This window comes from Megalobrama amblycephala, linkage group LG1, assembly GCF_018812025.1.
Source record: "Megalobrama amblycephala isolate DHTTF-2021 linkage group LG1, ASM1881202v1, whole genome shotgun sequence".
In the NCBI taxonomy this organism is placed as follows: domain Eukaryota; kingdom Metazoa; phylum Chordata; class Actinopteri; order Cypriniformes; family Xenocyprididae; genus Megalobrama; species Megalobrama amblycephala.
In genome coordinates this window covers 47328026-47350808 of record NC_063044.1, presented here as the reverse complement: position 1 = coordinate 47350808, position 22783 = coordinate 47328026, and the positions used below count along the sequence as shown (strand labels likewise).

Below are 22783 nucleotides of genomic sequence, written 5' to 3'. Positions count from 1 at the left end.
GCGTATGCTGTACTCCTCTTGCTTAACCCTTAGGGGTCTGAGGATTTTTGGGGCCCTGGAGAAGTTTTGACATGCCCTGACATTTGTGCTTTTTTCAGTTGTTCATAAACATATTAATGGAAAAAGTGTCATTATACTGTATTCAGCACAAACTAGGCTACAATAATGAACATGTATGTACATGTTTGTGTTTTTGAAGGAATAACGTTTATGCGTGGTTATTGAAAAAACAAAAAACTTAAGTCACTGAAATAAAGCCAAAAAATATATATTAAATCTTTGTTCACAGGACTTCTGGTTATTGGAGGTTGTAGACTAGAGTTTTTGCTTCAAAATGAGGTAAAATTATGCTGCCTGCTTGTTCATATAAAACAATAGAGAGATTTAAATTTTCTAAAACATTTTTGGTCAAGAAACACAGTATGCGTGGAGGCGTGAATCCTCATGTATAATGGGTGATTCTCACCTGAGAAGACAAAAGAATCACATAATAATGACCTGAAATGACTTGCATAATAATGAGCTCTTTCAGTCAGGTAGGCTGTGAAAAAACCTGTGAGACATTGATCATGTCTCAAGCTCATGGTGTATATCAAACATACAGAAAAAACAGCAACACTGTGAAATATTATTACAATTTAAAATAATGGTATTCTATTATATACTTTAAAATATCATGTATTTCTGTGATGCAAAGTGTCTGAACAATTATGTTACCTCTATGGCATTTCATATAGGCTTTTAGCTTAAAAGCATGCACATTTGGAGAAATATTGATGGATTCTCATATGTTTGTCAATTTTCTATACAGAGGAGTAATATTTATTCAGGATTTATTGTCATTACTATGAGTGCTGGATACTGTGTTTTCAATTCATACTTGCAGCCGGAGGGCGCTCTGCCCCTTTTGTCCACAAATGCCTGAGCACTAAAGAAGAATAGGCAATCCAGGAACTAACCGAACTAACAGAGGTCAGAGATCGCTAACTATGGCTATTCAAAACACTTTTCAAGACAATAAATACACGATTGAGATGATGTATGCATGTATTGACTGAATTTGCGTCTGAATAGCGCTGGCTCCGTGGGCGTGGCCGCATTAGCGGATAATGAGCTGAATCACGGACTTCTGACATGGCTCTCTTTTCATACAGCTTACATAAACACAGAATATTTGTTTTCGATTTGACTTACACAATTTAAAACCTGACATTTCAACGTTTTTTTGGACATAAGTCTAATTTTTTTGTGATTAGTATTCACTAAGTTACAGTTCATTTTCTGAGAACTATCAGATTGGACTTCGTTCAGAGGGAGATGAGAGATCACGCATCATGTTTGTTTTCTTTATTTTACAAAAAGCACAACATTTTGTTTTTACTCTGAGTGTACACAAATAAAAGAAAATATTCCACAGATTAAAATGGTGTATAACTCTTAATTGTATGTGCAACATTGACAGAGTATTTTGAGTCTCTTTCACACTGGTTAGAAAAAAAACGCGGTGATCACGCCAGCGTGACCGCCGACCCCAGAGTGTTAAAGAGTAAAAGGTGCTTTTACTGAGTACACTGCTTGTCAGATTGTGTTGGGTGGATTATCATAAGAGCACTGTGCAGCTCTCTATTGCTGCCATGGAAGTTGTCTGTCTGCCGCAGGCTTAGACAGATGTTCAGAATGGCTTTACCAAAAACAGGCCACTTTCTGAAGTTTACTTCTGTTTTTATATATATAAAACTGTTGTCATGTTGTAAGCCCCTCTCGTGCCTCCATGAGTATGTGCTCTTGGCATAGTCTACCTGTTAGGTGAGCTCTGCGCTTCCCCCTTGGGGTTGGGTTTGTAATAATGCTTAGCTCCCTAAGCTGATTATGATGGTTAGGCCTTGATCAGGCCCCGTCTTAAGAATCAGCCCCAGGCTGGTTTGTTCTCCCCTTTTCAGGGTTTTCAGCGCACAGCCTCCTCAGTGCATTAATTAAGCACTGGGTAGATCCTAGGTCGAGCGGATTATCTCCTCTCGATATGAGGGTTCATAGCACTCAGCTGAGTTCTGCTCTCCAGGATGCCCGTTTCTACGCGTGGGTCTGAGCTGGTTTCTGCAGTCACTCTTACCTACTATCTTCCTGAAAAATGCATTTTAGAGGCTCTGTATTCAGACAGGGTTGGCCTGAACTAAGTCTGTTCCCCTAGAAGACCAGGTCGGCCTCCCTGGTGGCAATGAGGGTGACCCCGTTCCCCTCAAGAGTGACTGGCCGAGGTTCCCTTTGGTTCCTTGGCCACATTCCCTTTAAAGGGACCACTTTTCTTTACGGAAAATTGGGTTCCAGACGCCTTAGCAATTTCTTTAGGCTCTATTTGTTAAAAGAGAAAGGTAGAAGCCTTTTGGAAGTTCAGCTTGGGCTGTTGGCCAAAGGGAATGCTGTCACTGACAGCCTGGTGTGACCCGAGGGGGAGTTGCTGAGCAGTTTGAGAACTGCTTTGAGGCCTTTGTCTCAGCCATATTTTTGGCAGGCACTCCCCTCGAGCATGGCGGCATGGGTATATTGTTCCCCAATGCGTTTATGGCAAACGCAGAGTAGAAGTTCCCTTTCGAAAGGGAACGTCTCAGGTTACGTATGTAACCATGGTTCCCTGAGAACACATGAATGATGTTCAATAATTCACTTAATATGCTTATTATTAGGCTATTAATTAATTAACAGTTAATCAAGTGTAAGAAATTATGTTCAATTGGTATTATTATGTACTAAATTTTTCCCGTAGGCATTATATAGTAAGCTATGCATATTTTAAATTAATATCAATCATATATACTTAGGATAATCATTAACTGACAGTTTGGGGAGACCCAATTTCGAGGGAGGACCTGATTTGTCATGACACCAGCTCAAAAGTACGATTCATTCAAGAATCAAACATCACTAGTAGGGAGGTAGGTGGCATTTTATTTTGAATTGAACTTTTCTCTTGCATGTTAGCTTATTTTGCTGTACTTTTTTTTCTTTTTTTATATACTTACTTATATACTATAGTTAATGAAGGATTAGACTGGTAATGTTTGTTGTTTTGGCAGTACCACATTCTGAAACTGATGCCTCTCTTTTACTTTTATTTCACTTTGTAAATAAAACTATTATCTTTTGTGAAATATAATGTGGTTGTTTGGGTTATTGTTGAGAGCCATTTCTGGGGCTGGAGACGGGGTGCTTTCTCTGCTGTTACACACTCATTCACCATCACCATTTTTTCTGTTGCATTCCTCCCTTAGACCAATCAGGATCAATACAATACTTACCGAAAGTGTTGACCGATATTAGTTATATATAGAGTGATTGACATTCATACTGTAGTAATAATAATAAAACAATCTTACCATTCATTTGTGAGTCACACCCAGGGACAAAGTGAAACTATACCAGGTCATAATTAAATCATTTAAGGGAAAGCTGGTAACATGCAGTGGAGACTAGAAGATGAACATATTAACTTTGGTTAAGAGAGTGACTGCAATCACCACCATCAGTTCCCTGAAAATCATCATCTTTCTCTCTTAGACAAATCTGTCACTTTGACAGTGATAGTTGGTTGGCTATTACAGACATTTTGAACAAAGGGACATAGAGTATGACACATTCAGTATGTGAAAATTCCTTTCATTCTGTCTTTTTCATGTTAACCTTTAAGTATGATCAAGGTTTGGACTCTTACACACACTATGACAAAAATGCCACCCAATAGAAACAGATGATTGTTACATAAATGCAGGGTTGGGCAAAAATACATAAAAATGTATTTTAAAATAAAATACCAAATACCTTCATTTTAAGTGTATCAAAATAAACTACAAAATACAGCTGCTACACCATGTATCAAAATAAACTACTGTATTTTTGTATTTTAAAAATACTAAAAAATACTTTTACAAGGGAGCAAGAAATTTCATCGCAAACCTTCCATCAATTAGCCTATTTGATCTATCCCTTCACCATTACACTGACTCAGTTGATTAAGTAAACAATGTTTGATATCTTTTCTCTGCCCGAGTCATGCAATAAATCTGACATATGAAACCAGTTAACAGCACAATATGTACAGTAGGATTTTTGGATTAAAATATCCAAAAACCACTAGAACAATGCTATATGTTTTGTTGACTTGTATACTTACATTATCCCAAATGTTTTCAAGAATGTTTAAATCCAGAGAAATAAGCAATTTTAACCAGGACACGGACTGTGTCCGTGCATCGCCTATCAATGACATCATACCAGCGTTACCCTCGATTTCTGGTTTTATTTAGTAGAAACCATGGAAACACCAAAGACGCTTTATAGTCCTCATCTGTCTAATAAAACATATTATATGTAATGTTTGGATTCATTCATCGACAGAAAACTAATCATATTATATAGCTTATTGTTTAAATCTCGTTTTCTTGATTTACCGCGAGTACCATATTTTACCATAACTAATACTGATCTAGCTTACTGCAGTGTGTCTCATAGCAGCGGCCGAGCAAACGCAGAGTAGCATCATAACTTTCAACACAAATGTATCTAATATGATAAACAGCGCTGCGTTACCCCACATTGCTAGACCGGCGACTGTGGCATAATAAAAGTTCCACTGCTCTCGAGACGTGTGTCACATTCGTCTCTCATTAGCAATCGCTCAGCAGTCTCATTCAGCTCCAACATCGCCCCTGCTCTGCTTCATACTACAGTAACGTTAATAATCTCATCCATGAACATGATTTCTGACTAAGTCCTGTCCCGATTCTTTTCCACTGTCTGTAGACGTGAAGACAACACATCCCAAGATACCACAAAAACAAGGATAAGCGACCAAATAAGCGACCGAATAAGCGACCTCTAGCAGCGAACATATTTACATATTGTGGCTTTAACAGATCAAATATTCACATATCCCTGTGATCTCCCAGATGAAGGTTAGTTTTAAAGTAACCTACAGTTTAATGTTTAACATTTTGCAAATGACTCATAATTGTTATATATGACTCCTAATTTAGTTATTTGGTGTTTGGTAATGAAGGGCCTACTTTGCATCAGCAACACTGACTCAATGACAAACAAGCCATTCATAAGAAGACAACTGATGGCACATGTATTCACAGCACTAATTAATCATTTGATAGTTAATCATAAATATTTTAATAGCCTAGGCTATTAAAACGAACACCAAAACTTAACATCTGTTCTGAACTCAACAAGTCTGGGCAAACTATTGAGTAGGCACCAATCAGAGGCCGCATTTTTATGATGTCATCATGTAGATTTCTTACAAAGTATTTTAAAACTACAAAAATACAAAACACTAAAATATTTTGATACAAAATACAAAGCCATTTTCATCAACCCTATCAAATACAAATTAGAAAATACTATTTTGTATTTGAAATACATGTATCATAAATACTGCCCATCCCTGCATAAATGTCTATTCTTTTATATGACAATTCACCATGTGATGTTGAACAAACAGCACGATGAACCTGTCTCTCAAGTAAATTAGGAACTTTAGATATAAGCATCTTCTAAATTATAGTGTGTGTGTAGTGTATGTATATACAGGTGCATCTCAATAAATTAGAATGTCGTGGAAAAGTTCATTTATTTCAGTAATTCAACTCAAATTGTGGAACTTGTGTATTAAATAAATTCAATGCACACAGACTGAAGTACTTTAAGTCTTTGGTTCTTTTAATTGTGATGATTTTGGCTCACATTTAACAAAAACCCACCAATTCACCATCTCAATAAATTAGAATAGCTACTTCATAAGATCAATAAAAGGACATTTTTAGTGAATTGTTGGCCTTCTGAAAGTATGTTCATTTACTGTATATGCGCTCAATACTTGGTTGGGCCTCCTTTTGCATGAATTACTGCATCAACGCGGCTTGGGATCAAGGCAATCAGCCTGTGGCACTGCTCAGGTGGAAGCCTAGGTTGCTTTGATAGCGGCCTTCAGGTCATCTGCATTGTTGGGTCTGGTGTCTCTCATTTTCCTCTTGACAATACCCCATAGATTCTCAATGGGGTTCAGGTCAGGTGAGTTTGCTGGCCAATCAAGCACAGTAACACCATGGTCATTGAACCAGCTTTTGGTACCTTTGGCAGTGTCGGCAGGTGCCAAATCCTGCTGGAAAATGAAATCAGCATCTCCATAAAGCTTGTCAGCAGAAGGAAGCATGAAGTGCTCTAAAATTTCCTGGTAGATGGCTGCGTTGACTGTGGACTTGGCACGAAGTCTGGTGGGTTGGATATGTTGACACTAGTCATTCAGTGTTGGAGAATACAAATAGTTCAGTTAATCCAACCACTAACAGAACCTGTCTGCACCTATAGTGCACGTCAGAGACTACATTTTCAGAAATACACATTGAGGAGAATGTCATAGGCCATAAAGTAAACAGTTAAGCAACCACCCACTCTTCTATTTTTTATGCATGTATATTTTTTGTAATATTACCCTTACATCTTCACATTACTGATTCACAAGCATTTGTTAAAACCCCACCCCGCCGAAACATGTCAGCGAACTCGAATCTCCATGTAGTACTGTGTGGTCCTGGAGCTTGTAACCGTTGACATTCGGATGGGGCCGGGAGGACCTCTCGTCCCCCTGAATTTGAAGATCCAGTTCCACACCCCCCTACTGTCCAAACTTTTCTAAAAGTGGGCCAGATTCGATGTCGAGTTTGAGCTGACAGTAGTAGCTTGAGATGAGACACAGAAGTAAATTTAATACACAAAAAAATATTTGTAAAACTTTTAACAGCCTTGTTTTTAAAGGGTGAAATTTAAATATTACTGAGTTAGAACTCTATTCTTATTTAAATTAAAAAGTACTCTAATTAGATCACCATAGGTAAAACCACACATGGTACCTTACTACATGGTAAAAAGTAAAAAAAAAAAAAAAAAAAAAAAAAAAAAAAATATATATATATATATATATATATATATATATATATATATATATATATATATATATATATATATATATATATATATATATATGACAAGCGGAGTGATACAAAAGTCTTAGTACTGTTGGAAAACATATCGGATTCATCACAAGGACAGGATCTAACTGTTGTAAATGACTAAACACGACAGAGTTCTTTTTCCACAAGGAGGTTTGGTGTCACGGCATTTTTTTCCCAGGTAGACCATTAAAAAACGTGACACACACGTCTCCCGGACATCCTGTAAAATTCAACCAACTGACTTCGAAAATCCTGAAATTTTCCAGTTAAGTGTGCCATATGCATCAGACTTTCAGCCAACAGTCAGTGGACGTGACATCTGAGGCTGAGACTACGTGCTGGTGGACACTTGTAAGTACATACTTTTTCATTTGATGCCCATTCAAACACAGCCATGTACAGTATATTGCCAATATCTGATTAATTTTTTAATTTTTAATTTGTACTAGTAATAGCCTACTAATGCTCCATACTTTCTGGAGGGACATCAAAAGCATGAAACGTAGACCAATGTCTTTTATATTTAAATTTTGACATGAAATAAAACAAGGTTGTGAAGTACAGAATTACAGTGTTCAATGTACTGTTCTTTTGTTTAGCAACATACCGATTGTTTAGCTGACAAAACATCTTTCCAGAAGACTTTCAGCACTCAAAAACTCCATAAAAGGGTTGAGAAAAAATGTCAGAAAATTACCCCAGATAGCAACTTTGTGTTGGGTTATGATGATCTGGGCCACATGTGGCATGGAATGACGGCACTTGGGTGGACCGCTCCTGTTTGCCGGATTTATTCGGTTATGAGATCTCAATGACAGTTGGTTTTACTGGTTATGAGATCTCAGTGACGATAGGTTTTGTTCCTTTGTTCCTTTACGAGTTTTCAAAGGCAGTCGGTTTTGTTTCTTTATGAAATTTAAATGATGGTTGATTTTGGTCCTTTACTCAATGACAATCAGTTTTGTTAATTTTCGAGATCTCAATGGTTGACGGTTTTGTTTTATTCGGTTATAAGAGTTCAATGACGTCTGTTTTATTCTGTTATGAGATTTCAATGATGGTCAGTTTTGTTCCTTTACAAGATTTCAATGATGGTCGGTTTTCAATGACGGTTGGTTTTCTTCTGTTATGAGATTTCAAAGACAGTCAGTTTTGTTTCGGTAAGAGATCTTAATTAAAAATTACAGATGACTTGGGAATAGAGTGAATGCAACAGCAGAAATGAAATGGGTGAAAAGTCTATTAAGATTTCTTGACAAAATGAGACACAAACCAATTAATTAATCTTAACTTGAGTTTTCTGAGTGAACAAGCCATAGACAGAAAGAATACCTTGATTTTACCAAAGTAGATCCACTCTGCAAACATAACGTTGAATCCTCAGTCCATGTGCTTCTGCGCTGGTGGGGGGAGGGGGAGTTGTCGTCCAATATGCATGTCTTGAAGATTTTTTTTGTAATTTTACTCAAATTATGTTAGTTATGGGAACTATTTGTTCTAATATTTCAGCAACACTTAAGGTTTGTAGTGAAGTCAACATTCTGGTTAAAATCAAGTAAACATACAATTTGGATTCACAGTGTAAATATTTAGATTGGAAACAAGACAAGACAAGACAAGACAAAAAAAATAAAAAATCCCAACATGCATCACAGCATGAATAAATTATGTAGCTAAATTGTTCTATTATTTTCTTTAATTCTAACTATATTTGCTTTTATTTTTTGCTGTGGTTTTTGTTCTGTCTTTTAGTAGCTTTTTGTGATGTCCAGCGGTGTTGCCACATCTTTCTCCAGAAATTGTAGACTTCCTTGATATAATTACATGTTCATTAAAAATGAGCTACATTTGCTCATGGCAGACTGTGCAGTCACATTTATTCCTCTTCAGACATCACATTATTTCTACACAAAAAAAAACAGATTAAAAAACTGTAAGCTCACCTGGGGAATTCAGACGCCGTATTCAGAGCTGTCACTTGGCTTCATCGGATGTGATTAGTGGCCCTGAATGTATTACATAACTCTAACATAAAGAGAAACTGAATATTAAAAGACACTGATTATGAAACATACATAAGGAGTATCTGATATTGTAATGTAAATACATTACTTCCACAAATGCATACATTCTCATGTTAATACATAATCTTAAGAAACTTATATTATAACAAGATGTTAGACTAACATTTTCATTGTTTCAAGTAGAATAAGACAACTTAGATCTTAATTAGATAATTCACTTCATAGCACCTAGATGTAATACAGACGGTATGTTCTTGGTATGTTCATCCGATTGCCCAATCTACAAAACAGACTGGCTTCAAAAAAACATGGAAATCAAGCGTAGCGTTAGTTCTGGCAGGTCACGTTAGTCAAGCTCACATCAGCTGATTCACATTGACCTATAGGAATACGACGCCTATCACCACATTCCTTTTATACTATATGGTCCATTCAGTATTATCTGCAGCTTTATCGCATTGCTCAGGAGCTAATTACCCTCCTCCATCCCCAGCTCCTCCTTTGTCAAGTCAGGACTTGCCCTTCTGATATTTCTGTTGATCAGACTCATTTCTTCAATTATGTTGTTGTTACATTAATTATTGTCATTAAAAAAATTAATGATATTGCAATTCTTTGGTTCTGTTCTGTTTACCTTAAGGGGGGTTATCGCTGCTCTCCCTGCTCTTATCCATGCTAGGCTGCATGGATGGGCAGGGAGTTTTTGCCCAGAACAGAACCATACCGCCAATCTAAACTGTATGCTAACTGCCAGTCATCTTTGACGATAGTGATCCTGACAGAATTATGTTGCTTGGTAATGGAAGGTACAGATCTTGGAATTAGTGCCTTTTAGCATTTAGAACTTATATTCATATAAAAACAATTCACGTCACTTTATGATAAACTGATGATAACAAAGAGTTCAAGCAATGTAATCATTTCACACATCTTACAAAATGTATTGAAATGAGCCTTATGTTGTCTTATTTATTACACAGTTGTTGTGCTTTCAAAGGGACATGTTCATAGATTAAAAAAAAAGAAATATAGTTTTTACATACAGTGTGTTTGAATGTTTCCCTCCCTGTATTTCATTTTAAAAGGTGACCCTTAAACTGCTTCTTATCTTTAACTGGACATTAGCCATTAAGATAATTTATAATAGAATAAAGACAAATGATGAATTTTCAGCTGTTTGTTCTATTTGAGTATCTATATGTGAAAACGTTTATAATGGAACAGTCTAAAAGTATAATGTTTAAAAATAGTTACAGGAATAAAGTGATGTTTAATGGTTTTCGGAGAAGGTGAAAATACAGGTCTTGTGAGATGCTTCAGTAAGTATCTTTTTTGTTGATCTTTGTTGACAGTATCGGTAAACCGCACAGGCTCAGTGACTCTGCAGAATCTAAGCCACATTCTTACCACACAGCTCTGGTTTTCCGCCAGGATGTTTCAAATAAATGCACGAAACATTTTTTTTTTTCCACAGCTTAATTTATCATTTTAATTATTATTTTTACAACCTAAATATATACATTGTTTACTTTTCACATTTTAACAGTGTTGAAAGTTACTTCATTCATATGAAATCATATAACTTTAAAAAAAAAAAAAAAGGTAGTAAAAAACAGATATGTAAAAAAAGGTCAGAAAATAGTTTGGAACACTCTTCCAAAAAATTTGTGAAAAAATAATTTTCCAAACATTAATAAAATGGATATATTTTCCTAAGTACTCTTTAATTTATTTAACATACAGTAATGTCCCAAGTGTGGTTCAGCTTGAGGTACTTGTTAGTTAAGCTACGGTTTAGTCAGTATTAAAACTGAACCTCAAATCGAGACATTTCCATAAAGTGCCATGCTGAATAACAACTACAGTACATTTTGCATCTGCTACAATACAAGTATATGTAAACCGACAGGTTACATAAAATATTAGCTATGCACACTTGTTTTAAGGTACTGCCAGTAAAAATCATACAACATACAGTGTAAGAACAACAGAAAATTGCTTCATGGTGTGAGATAACAGAGATCTTAAGAGTTCACATTTGTCTAGTAAAAATGAATTATCTGCTCCACAAAATCTTTTAATGCTGTATGATTATATAATGGGTCATATGGAACACACTGAAAATATGTATTACGTGTATGAATATTTACAGTCACATTCACAGTGAATGAATGAAAAGTGGCCCCTCCTACTCAAAAGACTCAATTGATGCCTTGAAGAAAGATTTGGAAAGCTGCAAGTGAGAGGAACACGACAGACATGGTAAAAGAGAAGGAAGAAGATACTTGTGACCCATTTGAGGAACCTTGGGATGAGCTGCTGTTGCTTGAAGGTGCACTTGTGGGGTTTGTGGCTTTTGGAGGGAAGGAACCCACAACAGATGTCAGGAATGATGCAAAGCTGGAGGTTTTAGTAAAGACCTGGACATCTGAAGCACGAGCAAAGCGGGATGATGCAGTGCTGTTGCTGGAGCTTGTGTTAGAGCTGCTGTTTGAGTTGCTAGTCGGTATAGTCAAAACAGCAGCATGGATCCATGACAGACCCACCTTACACATCAGCGGACCCCCTTGATCACCCTGAGAAAGAGAGAGGTGGAGAGGGAAATCTTTACTGAATGTTACAAAATTTACAAACATTTTGTAACATTCAGTACAAAATTTTCACTTCAGAACTTGGCAGACTACGGAAGAGGATTAGGGCCAAGCAATAATAAAAAAATAAAACCATCTCGAGATTAAAGTTGTTAAATTTCGAGAAAAAACTCGTTCAATTTCGAGAAAAAAGTCGAAATAAAATGTTGAGAATAAACTCATCGTAATTTAATGAATTTGTTCCCGTAATTTAACGACTTTTTTCTCATAATTTAATGACTTTATTCTCAACATTTTATCTCGACTTTTTTCTAGAAATTTAACAACATTTTTCTCATAATTTAATGAATTTGTTCTCGTAATTTAACAAGTTTATTCTCAACATTTTATCTCGACTTTTTTTCTCGTAATTTAATGACTTTATTCTCAACATTTTATCTCGACTTTTTTCTCGAAATTTAACGAGTTTTTTCTCGTAATTTAACGAGTTTATTCTCAACATTTTATCTCGACTTTTTTCTCGAAATGTAATGAGTTTTTTCTCGAAATTTAACAACTTTAATCTCGAGATGGTTTTATTTTTTTATTATTGCTTGGCCCTTCCGTAGCAGACAGATAATACTTGTGAAGAAAAAAAATCTAGTATATGAACAATATTAGTTTTCATCCAATTAGAACATAAACTACCGTTCAAAAGTTTGGTCAGTGAGATTTTTTTAACATAAATAAATGAATACTTCATTTCAGCAAAGATGCTTTAAATGGATCAAAAGTGACAGACAAGACATTTATAATTTAAAAAAAAATCTATTTCAAATAAATGCTGTTCTTTTGAACTTTCTATTCATCAAAGATTGAAGTTTTCAATATAATAATAATAAAAATAATAAATGTTTCTTGAGCAGCAAATCATATCAGAATGATTTCTGAAAGATCATGTGACAATGATGCTGAAAATTCAGCTCTGAAATCGCATTGATATAAAACATCTATTCTAAATTGTAATAATTTCACATTACTGATTTATTGTAATATGCAAAAGGCATCGTAAACTAACAATGAACAACAATTTTTGTTTTAGCATTTGTTAATGTTAATTTATAATATACTATGTTCATTGTTAATTCATGTTTGTTCATAATGCACCAATTAATGTTAACATGACTTGAAATGTATTAATATATGTAGAATTTATAGCATTAATCTAACTTGATATACTCTAAATGTATTTTTAGTTCAAGTTACCTAATGCTTTAACTAATAATAATAAACAAAACCTTAATGAAAACTGTAATTAACTTGCCTCCTGTAAGTTCAAAGAACTTGTGCAAATACTGTTGCTTGAGTTTCCACAATCCACAATAGAGGTCTGGAATTCCTGAAGAGCTTGATTCACTATAAAAGAAGAAAAACAAATTCAAACAAAGAAGATATGTGAAAAAAGGACAAACATTCTAATAATGTAATTTTAGCAGTTAGTGTAATGTTTCAAAGCATTCACACACACACACGAGTTTCCATGTTTTATGGGAACTTTCCATAGTCATAATGATTTTTATACTGTACAAACTGTTTATTCTCTCCCCTACCACTCAATCTACCCATCACAGAAAAACCCTCTGCATTTTTACATTTTCAATAAAACATCACTTAGTATGATTTATAAGCGGTTTTCCTCATGGGGGCCAAAAATATCTTTGTGGGGACATTTTATTCCCATAATGTGGGATTTACCAGAACCACACACACACAAAACACACCTCCTCCTGCTCCTGAGCCCCATCCTGCCACCCAGCATTGAGTATTAGCACTGAAGGTCTCTCCCAAGTCCACGCATATAGGTTGAATGAAATTTGTGAGGTTTGGTGCAATGGCCAGCTGCAAGACTGCAACGTTGTTGCTTGTAACATTGCTGATTGTGAGATTTGCCACTTTTATAGAGACCTCATTGGCGTTGGAACCATTCTGATTTAGACGGCCCAGGATCACGGTCCAATCGGAGGCTTTGGTGGATCTGGACAAAAAAGGAATTCCACTGAATCAAATCATTCTGATTTCTCTAATCAGATGCCCTTTTTTCATATTTAAGCGCCATTACCTGGTAAAACAGCTGGCAGAGCTCATGACAAAACGTTCAGCAATTAGCGTTCCTCCACAAACGTGACTGCCGTTCAACTGCAGACTGGCCATCCATGGCCACATGCCTGCAGATGCAAGGGCGCTGTTTCCTCCTAAACGGGTGTTCAGACTGGCACGTCCACACACTACAGCTACAGTAACAGAGGGAAAGAGAATGAATAGTAGGTTTTATCAGTCAAATATTTATCTGATTTGTTTTCATTTAAATTTTCATAAAATTTGGCTCCTTAAGGAGCAAAAAATAAAAAAAGATTGCATTTGTTACGCTTAGACTGCAGTCATGGTCTATTAGCATTGAACGTATGTCATGAAAGCTGTGTAGTGCACTGGGAGAACAGGCTTTCAGGCCATTGTTCGAGTAGTCAAGTTTTTCAAGTTCTGTTTCTGCTTTTATCAAAACTCAATAATGATAAGCAGGCAGATAAGTAGCTTAAGAACAAGAAGGGCTCCAGACAAAAAAAATGACGTGCTATCTGATTGTTAAGTCGTGACGTCACAAATACCGTCTCCGGGTCAAAGCCTCTACTCTGTTTCAAGTACTAGAACAACAGCTGTTTATGAGAACTATTCATTTATAGTGCTCCTTTAAGCTAAGCATTTAAAAATTCACCGTAAGCACTACAGTCCCTAGACACCAGCATTTTAATGATTCAGAAAAAATGAATTGCTCTCTGGCCAACTGATATTTCAGTATGGAGGTAAAGGTTAGGATCATGAATTTTCAGTAGTACTTAAGCACACTGTGGGTGTATGTTAACTTTTGGCATCCAATAGAGCGTTTGAACCCAGAAACTGTGACTCGTAACGTTACAGAAAAAATGTCTCATGATTAAGAGAGGAATTCGGTTGAAGGCTTTGAATGACTTCAACCGAATGTCTGATTCAAGTCACAAGCATAATGCTTTTTTGTGAATACTTCTGACTGGCTCATTAAAAAGAATTGGTTCATAAGTCATTTGCATTCAGGAAACACTTTGGCATGCTCTAACGAAATTATATCTGACAAAAGTGTTGCCAATTAATTTTTTTGGTCGCATTTGATCTGGAGCCCTGTGCCTCTTACTAGGAATTTACTTCACTAGAAATATAAATATGTGTTTACCTGAATTTAAGTAAAAAACTCACTTTGAAATCAAGTACACTTTTAATGCACAAAACTCTTTGGACAAGTTGCCAAATGTTTTTTTGGGGATCTTATAACTTGAAGGAACCTTACGTGGGACAGTTGGAGTTGGTGTAGTTGTAGGGGCAGTGGTTGTCGTAATGGCAGGCACCCCATTACAGCTGATGCTCAGGTCACCATCAGTACCACCGGAGTTGAACGTAACGAAGCCTGGCTGGTTGGTGGTGATCTTCTCATTGATCCAGTTTTGGTAATTAGACACTCTGGCATACACACCAGGTAAGTTAGCTAGAGCACAACCTTCGCCAAAGCTCACAACTCCAGACTGGATCCAGACCGAGCCCTGTTTGCTGACCATAGGACCACCAGAGTCGCCCTGTAGGGTGAAGAACAGGTTGGTAACATGCCAAGTAACATGATCTACAAATATATAATATGAAGAAATAATGGGAAGATGAATTAATTGTTATTTCAGTTCAGTAGTACTTCAGCACACTGTGAGTGTATATTAGCTTTTGGCATCTGATTGGACGTTTGGACCCGGAAACTGTGACTCATGACGTCAAAGAAAAAATGCCTCACGATTAGAGGAAATCGGTTAATATTCCATGTTTTACTGTTATGGCTAGAAGACTTGTCACATGAAAACTACATGATGACCACACACATGTATGTGTATTCTAAGGGATCTATGAAAAAATATGAGGGAAGAAAAGATTTTACAAAACGCAAGTAAAAAGATAGAACAAAAATATTTTCCAGATAATATTTTTTTATATTTTGCTTCAGCTTTAGCCTATTTATTTTTGCCAAAAACAAAATCACACTTTTTCTTACATATAAGTGGGTATTTTATGGGTATACCGTATATATATAATTTAGGAATGAAATATCAGAATTATCTATTCTGAATGGGGCAAAACTGGTTTGTGTATTATATTTCTTTGTCAGGAATATTTTCAAAGTTAGGATTATTTATTTATATATTTTTTTACATTTCTGTTTGCAGTACTAATATAAATATAATTACTAAGTCACTGACTGTACAGGCAAGATCTCCCTTTGCAGTGAAACCAAATGATGTTTTGAAAGTGATTGTTTGAATTCCCTTACATTAGTGAAAGTTCAAGCTTTACATTATCAGTTTATTTGTCTAAAGTAAAAGTTTTTGTTTAGACACCTCTCATTCTACTTATTCTTAATTATTAATATTTACACATTGTGGAATATTAGCAGTCCATTAAAACTTGATGAAGTAACACAAACAGAAGTATGAGAGTTGTTACCTGACAGGAGTCTTTGCCCCCTTCCAATAGTCCAGCACATATCATGTTGTCTGTGATTACTGAGACACCATAAAGACATTTACACTGCCTGTTTCCAACAATAGGCACATCCACTTCCTGTAGAGGTTTCGATGAAGGTAGGGAAACTGAGGAACACATTAAATTATAAAATATGTCAGATACTGTAAGAGTACAGCATTTTGAGACACTGATAAAGGTTAATAAAACTAAATACTTACCGCCTGATTTAATGTTTCCCCAGCCGGTGACCCAGCTTACGGTGCGGTTGAAAAACGTACTGCTTGAGGAAGCCAGACAGACCGGACTGATAAAGTTATTAAAATTCACTGTCGCATTCAGTTGCAGAAGAGTGATGTCGTTGTCTTGAGTGTTTGTATTGTAGTTTGGGTGTTTTATGATATTAATGACACTTCTGGCCACTTCATTTGCATTTGGTCCTTGCTGTGTCTGTCGGCCCAGGTACACAGTTAGGCCAGAGGTTGAAGTACTGGAATATGGTAGGAGAAGAAGTGTTAAGCATTTGCCCAATCAATTGAACAACAATTTTTTAAATAATTGCAAGGGTTGGTTTATGATGCTTACTCATCAAAGCAGTGCGCTGCAGTCAGAACCCATTGATTGTTGATGAGTGATCCACCACAAAAATGGCCATTCCTATGAAGGCTGGCCTGCCATGGCCAAGCGCCAGCTGGTGCATCCTGTCCCCCCACTATCCTTGTGTTGAGACTTGCTTTGCCACACACTGACAATGGACAAGGCAAAGAAAACACAGTTTAGACAAACAATTGGTCATGGAAAAAAAAAAAGAAAAAAAGAAAACATTTTTAATAGAATTTGGCTAGTTAAATGTAAGTTGAAAAACTGGTTACCATCCAGTTGTGCGTCACACCCTAAAAAACAAGAAACAAGTTCAGTTACTGATGGCTTCGGTGGTACAAAAAGTGTATATGCAATATAAAATTGCTGCACAAACGTAAGCACTAATTATGTTAGTCAAACTGAATTATTAGATATCCTAAAGTAATAATTTTCCAATAAAAGGTCTTACCTCTCATTAGAAGAGCGACGGTAAATGCTACAAGTGTGCGGATCATCTTCATCTCTGACTGTACGGATACATGCACGGATACCTGCACCTGCTCTTAAATATCCATGTTAACCTGTTTCCTACACGCCCACACATTCTCTCAACACATTTAAATAAGACATGCCTCCCGTCTGTAAACTCCGCTGTTCATTTGTGTTACTTATTGAGCAACCGGTATGACTGAAAGTGTGATAAGAGACCTATTGGCGACTCTCAGTCATGCATAAACACTCAGTCACCTGTGCAACGCTGAATTCTGAAACTTGTAAAAAATGTGTTAAAAATAAGGTGTTCGTTTCAAATGGAGTATAGATAGACGAAGGTGCATGTTGAGGTGTTAAAGCATCTTATTAAAACATATAAACTCCAACAGCTCTATTCATTGCACTTTGAAATCCCAACCTGTTCTTGTGATAGAACTATTTTGTGAGGTGACATTTTCATATGAATTTGTGCCACGTGATTCATATGGAATACGGAAAGTTTCCCCCCCCCAAAACAACAACAGCAAAAACAACACCAAAAACCATATGAACAAGATCACCAATTCTCCAAAATGTAAAATAGTTACAAATTACCATGAGAGTGTGTTTGAATTCCCTGAAAACTTGCAATTCTTATAAGTTTTCTTATAAGTTTAAAATAAAAATATATGAAATAAAAAAGATTTATGATTGAAGGTATAATTTAACTCCCTATAAAATGGCAGTAAAATCAACTTCTCAAAATGAACGATTCACTTGCAGCCACAGTAACGGTGGCAAGTTAAAGTTGTCTTGCAATAGTTAAATGATTAACTACGGTTAATTTACTGTACTGTATACTGTGAAGCTGCAGAGATGAAATAACTTAAAGTACTTCAGTGACCTACAAAAGCTTAAAGAAACCTGTTAAGTCATCTCACATTCTTCTGTTCAAGGAAAATTCTTCTGTTGACTGTATGATCTAATTACATCGGTATTTTTTCTTCCAGTGAAGGATGAGTCATATATACCACACATCACATGGATCATATAGCCGGAAGAAACAGACTACATTCTTCTGGTAAAATGATGGATAACTATAAATAGCCGCAACTTCAAGCTAACTTTCCTCTAATAATAATGTAAATGCACTGACTGAACTTTTAGGCCAATAAAACATTTTTTTGTTTAACATTGCATTACTTATTTAATTTTAAACTTGTAATTAAAAACAATTTAGGCCTGCTTGACTGATTTTTTTCAGAAATGTAAGCTCTAGCGTAAGTTCTGCCGGGAAGACTCTAATGTTACGTCATTCATTAGATCAGATATAACCAATCATTATCGAACACTCAGGTATAAAGCATCGGTACTTACACTTATCTGAGTTCGCAGATGCTGACGCCAATCTCCACCTCCATCCTCCCCACCACCACCAGGATGGTCCCTGTCCATAACCCTATGGGGGGTCGGCTACGCCCCTGCCTTTATTTCGGGCAGGATATGCTGAGCCTACAACCCTTCGGATATGTGCTACGGACGGGGCCTACACCAAATAACTTTATCTTATTGTATAGCTTTCTGGTTGTTAATAAATTTCATTGTTATGTTATTTTGCCTCCCGAGTCTTTCTGGTAGAAATGAATTATAATGGGGTGACAGTATTGTCATTGTTCCCAACTAAATCTAAAAACGTAGATTTTCTTTGTCTCTTAAAATGATTAACACTCACTTCACTGACAGATTAATACAGCTGTCTGGAGTGGAAGTTTACTGCGAGAGCACAAGTTACATACAATTATCATTTTCAACAATACATACTGCAACTTCACTAATATAATACTTTAAAAGGCAAATGATGCTAATGAATCATAATGAACTTGGCTCAGATGCCACGTGTGCACCAAGATCCAGCAACAGTTTCCGTGAACGTCAAGTCAAACTGGATTTTTCTAATCTCATATTACACGGGTTTATTTATAATTATTTTTTGGTAAAAAGCTAGTTTTTGTGATGTAAAAAAAAAAAAAAACATATCAGAGATAAAATATAAATCATATCAGAACTTTTGCATGTTTGATGTAAAAATGACAACGCAACTGATAACCAATGTGACACTCTTCAGAGAATAAATAAAATAAAAACTTTTAATTCAATTCAATTCACATTTATTTGTACAGCACTTTTCAAAGCAGCTTTACAGAGAATGCATGTCAACATTACATTATAAGCTGCATAAGCATGCACACCCAGAAATTTGATTTTTATTACAGAACTCAGTCTGTTTTGATAGGAAACTTATCAGGTTTGGAATTTTTTTTTTTTTTTTTTTTTTGTCTTTCTCACCCTGTTCTTGATAATGTCACTGTTGCGCCAAACTTCGACTTATGACTGTCTTCACTGTGTGTGTTATAAGTATATCTAATGCCATGGAATTTTTTTTGATGATTCAATTATAAAAGGGTATTCTAACTACTCAAATGGAGAAAAGTTTTTATATAGAATGAGTTCTATCACTTTATATAGAACCTTTTAGAGGTTCCCATCATGAGATCATTTTATGGATTTAGTTTTTGTTTTAATCTATTTTTAATTGTAATTACATTTTATGAATTAAAAAGCTTGTAAACATACCTACTTTATACCCAGAAAAATGGACATAACCCATTAAACATGAAAATACAATCATAGACATTTCAATAGACATTTCTCACGATAGAAACTTTTTGACATAAAATGTCAATTTTATGGTTCTATATAGAACCCCAATGAGATTTTTTTTTTCTAAGAGTGCACTTATGCAGTTAGAGTTTGGTTTTCAGTGGCGTTATATGGGTTGAAAATTTTAAATTAAAGGTATAAAAGTTCTGATCATTAAAGAGCTGGTGAACTGGATTAGTGCATTACATCGAGGAGACATTCAAAATGTTCAGTATACTTCTGTTCATGCATTCCAGTCATGGAATCAAAAAACAGGTAACAGATTTGTTTTCTTTCCCCCACAACAGAAAAAAAAGCCTTTTTCTGTTTTATATTTGTCATTCTTTCTTAAAGCTAACACAGCCATGACTTTTCCTTATGAACTGGTCTGACCTCCTAGCTGATAGCCAAGGGGAAATCAGATTTTTGGATCCAAATAAGACCAATCTACTTTTTTATGTACTATAAAATACTTTAAAAAAGAGCCAAGTTAGCTTTAAGGACAGTTTCAAAGAAGTCAAGACAACAGCAATATTATTTTACCAAATAAATAACTTTAATTTAGAAGTAAAGAAGAAAAGAAAAATAGGCAGCTTATAAAGGAAGGTCATGTAATCACGCAATTAAATTAAGCACAAAAGAAAAAGATTAATTTTACTAAATGACATTTTTTTAAATAAAACAAATAAGTACATGACTAGAAAGTCAAAGTTTCAAAATTAGTTTAGGCTATAATAATAATAATACGAGAAGGAGGAGGCGGGAAACGGCGAACGATTAAGACACTTTAATAATCACAAAATAAACAAACAACGTCCTCACGGACGACTGCCAGCCACACAAACATAGGCCAAGTTCACACTGTCAGTTTTTGGGATTGACAGCTGCATTTACTTACAGGTGTGAGTTCTGTTATAAAATGAGGTTGTCACACCTGTAAATAACCGAACTGTGTGTGAACGTAACCGTATTAAGGACTCAAATACAGGACTGACAACCATATTCTGCTGCTGTGTGAAGATGGCCATATATGTCCAGGCCTGGTCCTCTCTCGTCCTTTACTGTCGTTGCTCCCTTTTTTGTGCTTCGGAGCTCCTCCATGAGAGATACGAGACCGGTGCAACGCACAGCTGACACTCGTTAACACCGGCCTTGCGCCGTTCCCTGGCTCTCGCCCGCCCTGCTCGTCACAATCGTGGTTTGTGACAGCACCTTATTTCCACAATTTTACACCACATTTTTCTATTTTCATTTTTCATATTCTGATGAGAAAATCTTAACTTGAGGATTCATAAATGTGGGTAACTTGATGATAAAGAAATCTTTAAATGAGTGATATGTTATTGTAGTCATAGTAATAGTACTAAGTCGAATACTTGAATGAACATTTTCATAAAATGGCATGTTGTCTGCTACAATACAAAAATGTATAATTGATTGACTGTCCCCTTTTGACCTGCAATGACTTTTTCTAGCTATTGATATTTTTTTAATACTAGTATGTGCACTATACAGTGGTGTCAAACACAATGCAGCGTGATGATACAGTAGTGAACCCAACTGCAAACTATAGTTGAAAAGTAATAAATTAAATAGATACTAAACAAGGAACTAAAATAGACATGATGATTTAAAAACATAACATGAACCTGGAACTACTGTCAAAGACTAAATGAACAGATATACAAACATGTGGGCTACAATGGTTAAACAATACACACCCAACAACCAGACATGAAAAGAAAAAGACAGGAACTTCAAAATAAAAGCCATACAACATTCTTAAAAATCAAAGAGAGAAACGTCTACAAGTAAAAACCACAAAAACGAAACAAAACAAAACAAATACCACCACAAATAATACACCTACTGTAATGAATGACTGAGCTACCTAGAATAATATTTTAGTCTCTTCTCTAGCACTGACTCTCTTACAAAACTGTACATGCATGGATGCAGCTTGTTGTTTAATCTAACTAAATTAACTTTCCTTATGTGCAGTAATTTCAAGGTTTGTACAGATAATGTTTTTTGAGGATGGGTTTACACAATTCACAACAGCAGTTTGACTGAAAATTAAACTAAAATGATAACTATGCCGTAAATATACTGTAATTCTAATAAAAAAGAAACAAATAATTCTAAAAGCACCATTATAAAAGAAATAGTTCTGGTCCCTAGTTTCTGATTGGGCAATACAGTTGTGCTAAAATCTGAAACAGAAAAAGCTATGACCAAAATAACCTCTGTACAGGATTCCTAAAAGTTTCCAAGAAATCTGATTTGTCAAAAAATGACTTGAGGAATAAACAATGGGTGTGTATAAAGTGGCGGGTCTAAGACAACAGCAATATGATCTTAACAAATAAATAACTTTAACTTAGAAGCAAAGAAGAAAAGAAAAATAGTCAGCTTATAGTAAAGTAAGTTCATCTGATCATGCAATTAAATTGAGCACAAAATAACAAGATTAATTACTGTATCTAAGAAGCTGGTCTTCATTCTTTATTAAATGGTCTAATTATAGCAACTTTTCTCAGCAAAAGGGCAAGTCACGTATCAACCGTCTCACAGCTGAGGGAAATCACACTGGGCCTCACTCATGAAACTTTCGTAAATATATAAGTAAACTCTGAGCAGTTTGCGCGTAAAACAGACCTTCCCGAAAACTCTCCTCTGGATTCACAAACGTTTCGTAAACATCAGATTTGATAGATAAACGTGTGTATGTTAAAGAATTCCAATCATTTGTAATTAGGGCACACGTGCACGCTTATTCACAATTAGCATAATCCGATTTAATATGAAAAGAGGGTGCATTGATGTCACTTTCCCACCG

General features: G+C 35.6%; 1 protein-coding gene across 1 annotated transcript; it reads right to left on the bottom strand.

The window, feature by feature from the left end:
• Nucleotides 1-10492: 10492 nt before the first annotated feature.
• Nucleotides 10493-17376, bottom strand: zgc:100868 (uncharacterized protein LOC554458 homolog). Its single transcript, XM_048197082.1, has 10 exons — nt 17243-17376; nt 17064-17084; nt 16777-16936; nt 16413-16681; nt 16174-16319; nt 14981-15263; nt 13724-13895; nt 13386-13639; nt 12929-13020; nt 10493-11610 (listed from the first exon to the last, which is right to left on the bottom strand). The coding sequence occupies exons 1-10, from the start codon at nt 17292-17294 to the stop codon at nt 11236-11238; spliced, it is 1824 nt and encodes a 607-aa protein (XP_048053039.1). The 5' UTR covers nt 17295-17376; the 3' UTR covers nt 10493-11235.
• Between the last annotated feature and the right edge of the window lie 5407 nt (nt 17377-22783).

Coding starts and splice junctions, on each gene's coding strand:
- zgc:100868 (XM_048197082.1), bottom strand. CDS start 17,294: ATGAAGATGATCCGCACACTTGTAGCATTTACCGTCGCTCTTCTAATG. Junction 13,640..13,723: donor TCTGCCAGCTGTTTTACCAG/GTAATGGCGCTT, acceptor TTTTTTGTCCAG/ATCCACCAAAGCCTCCGATT. Junction 13,021..13,385: donor GGGCTCAGGAGCAGGAGGAG/GTGTGTTTTGTG, acceptor CTTCTTTTATAG/TGAATCAAGCTCTTCAGGAA.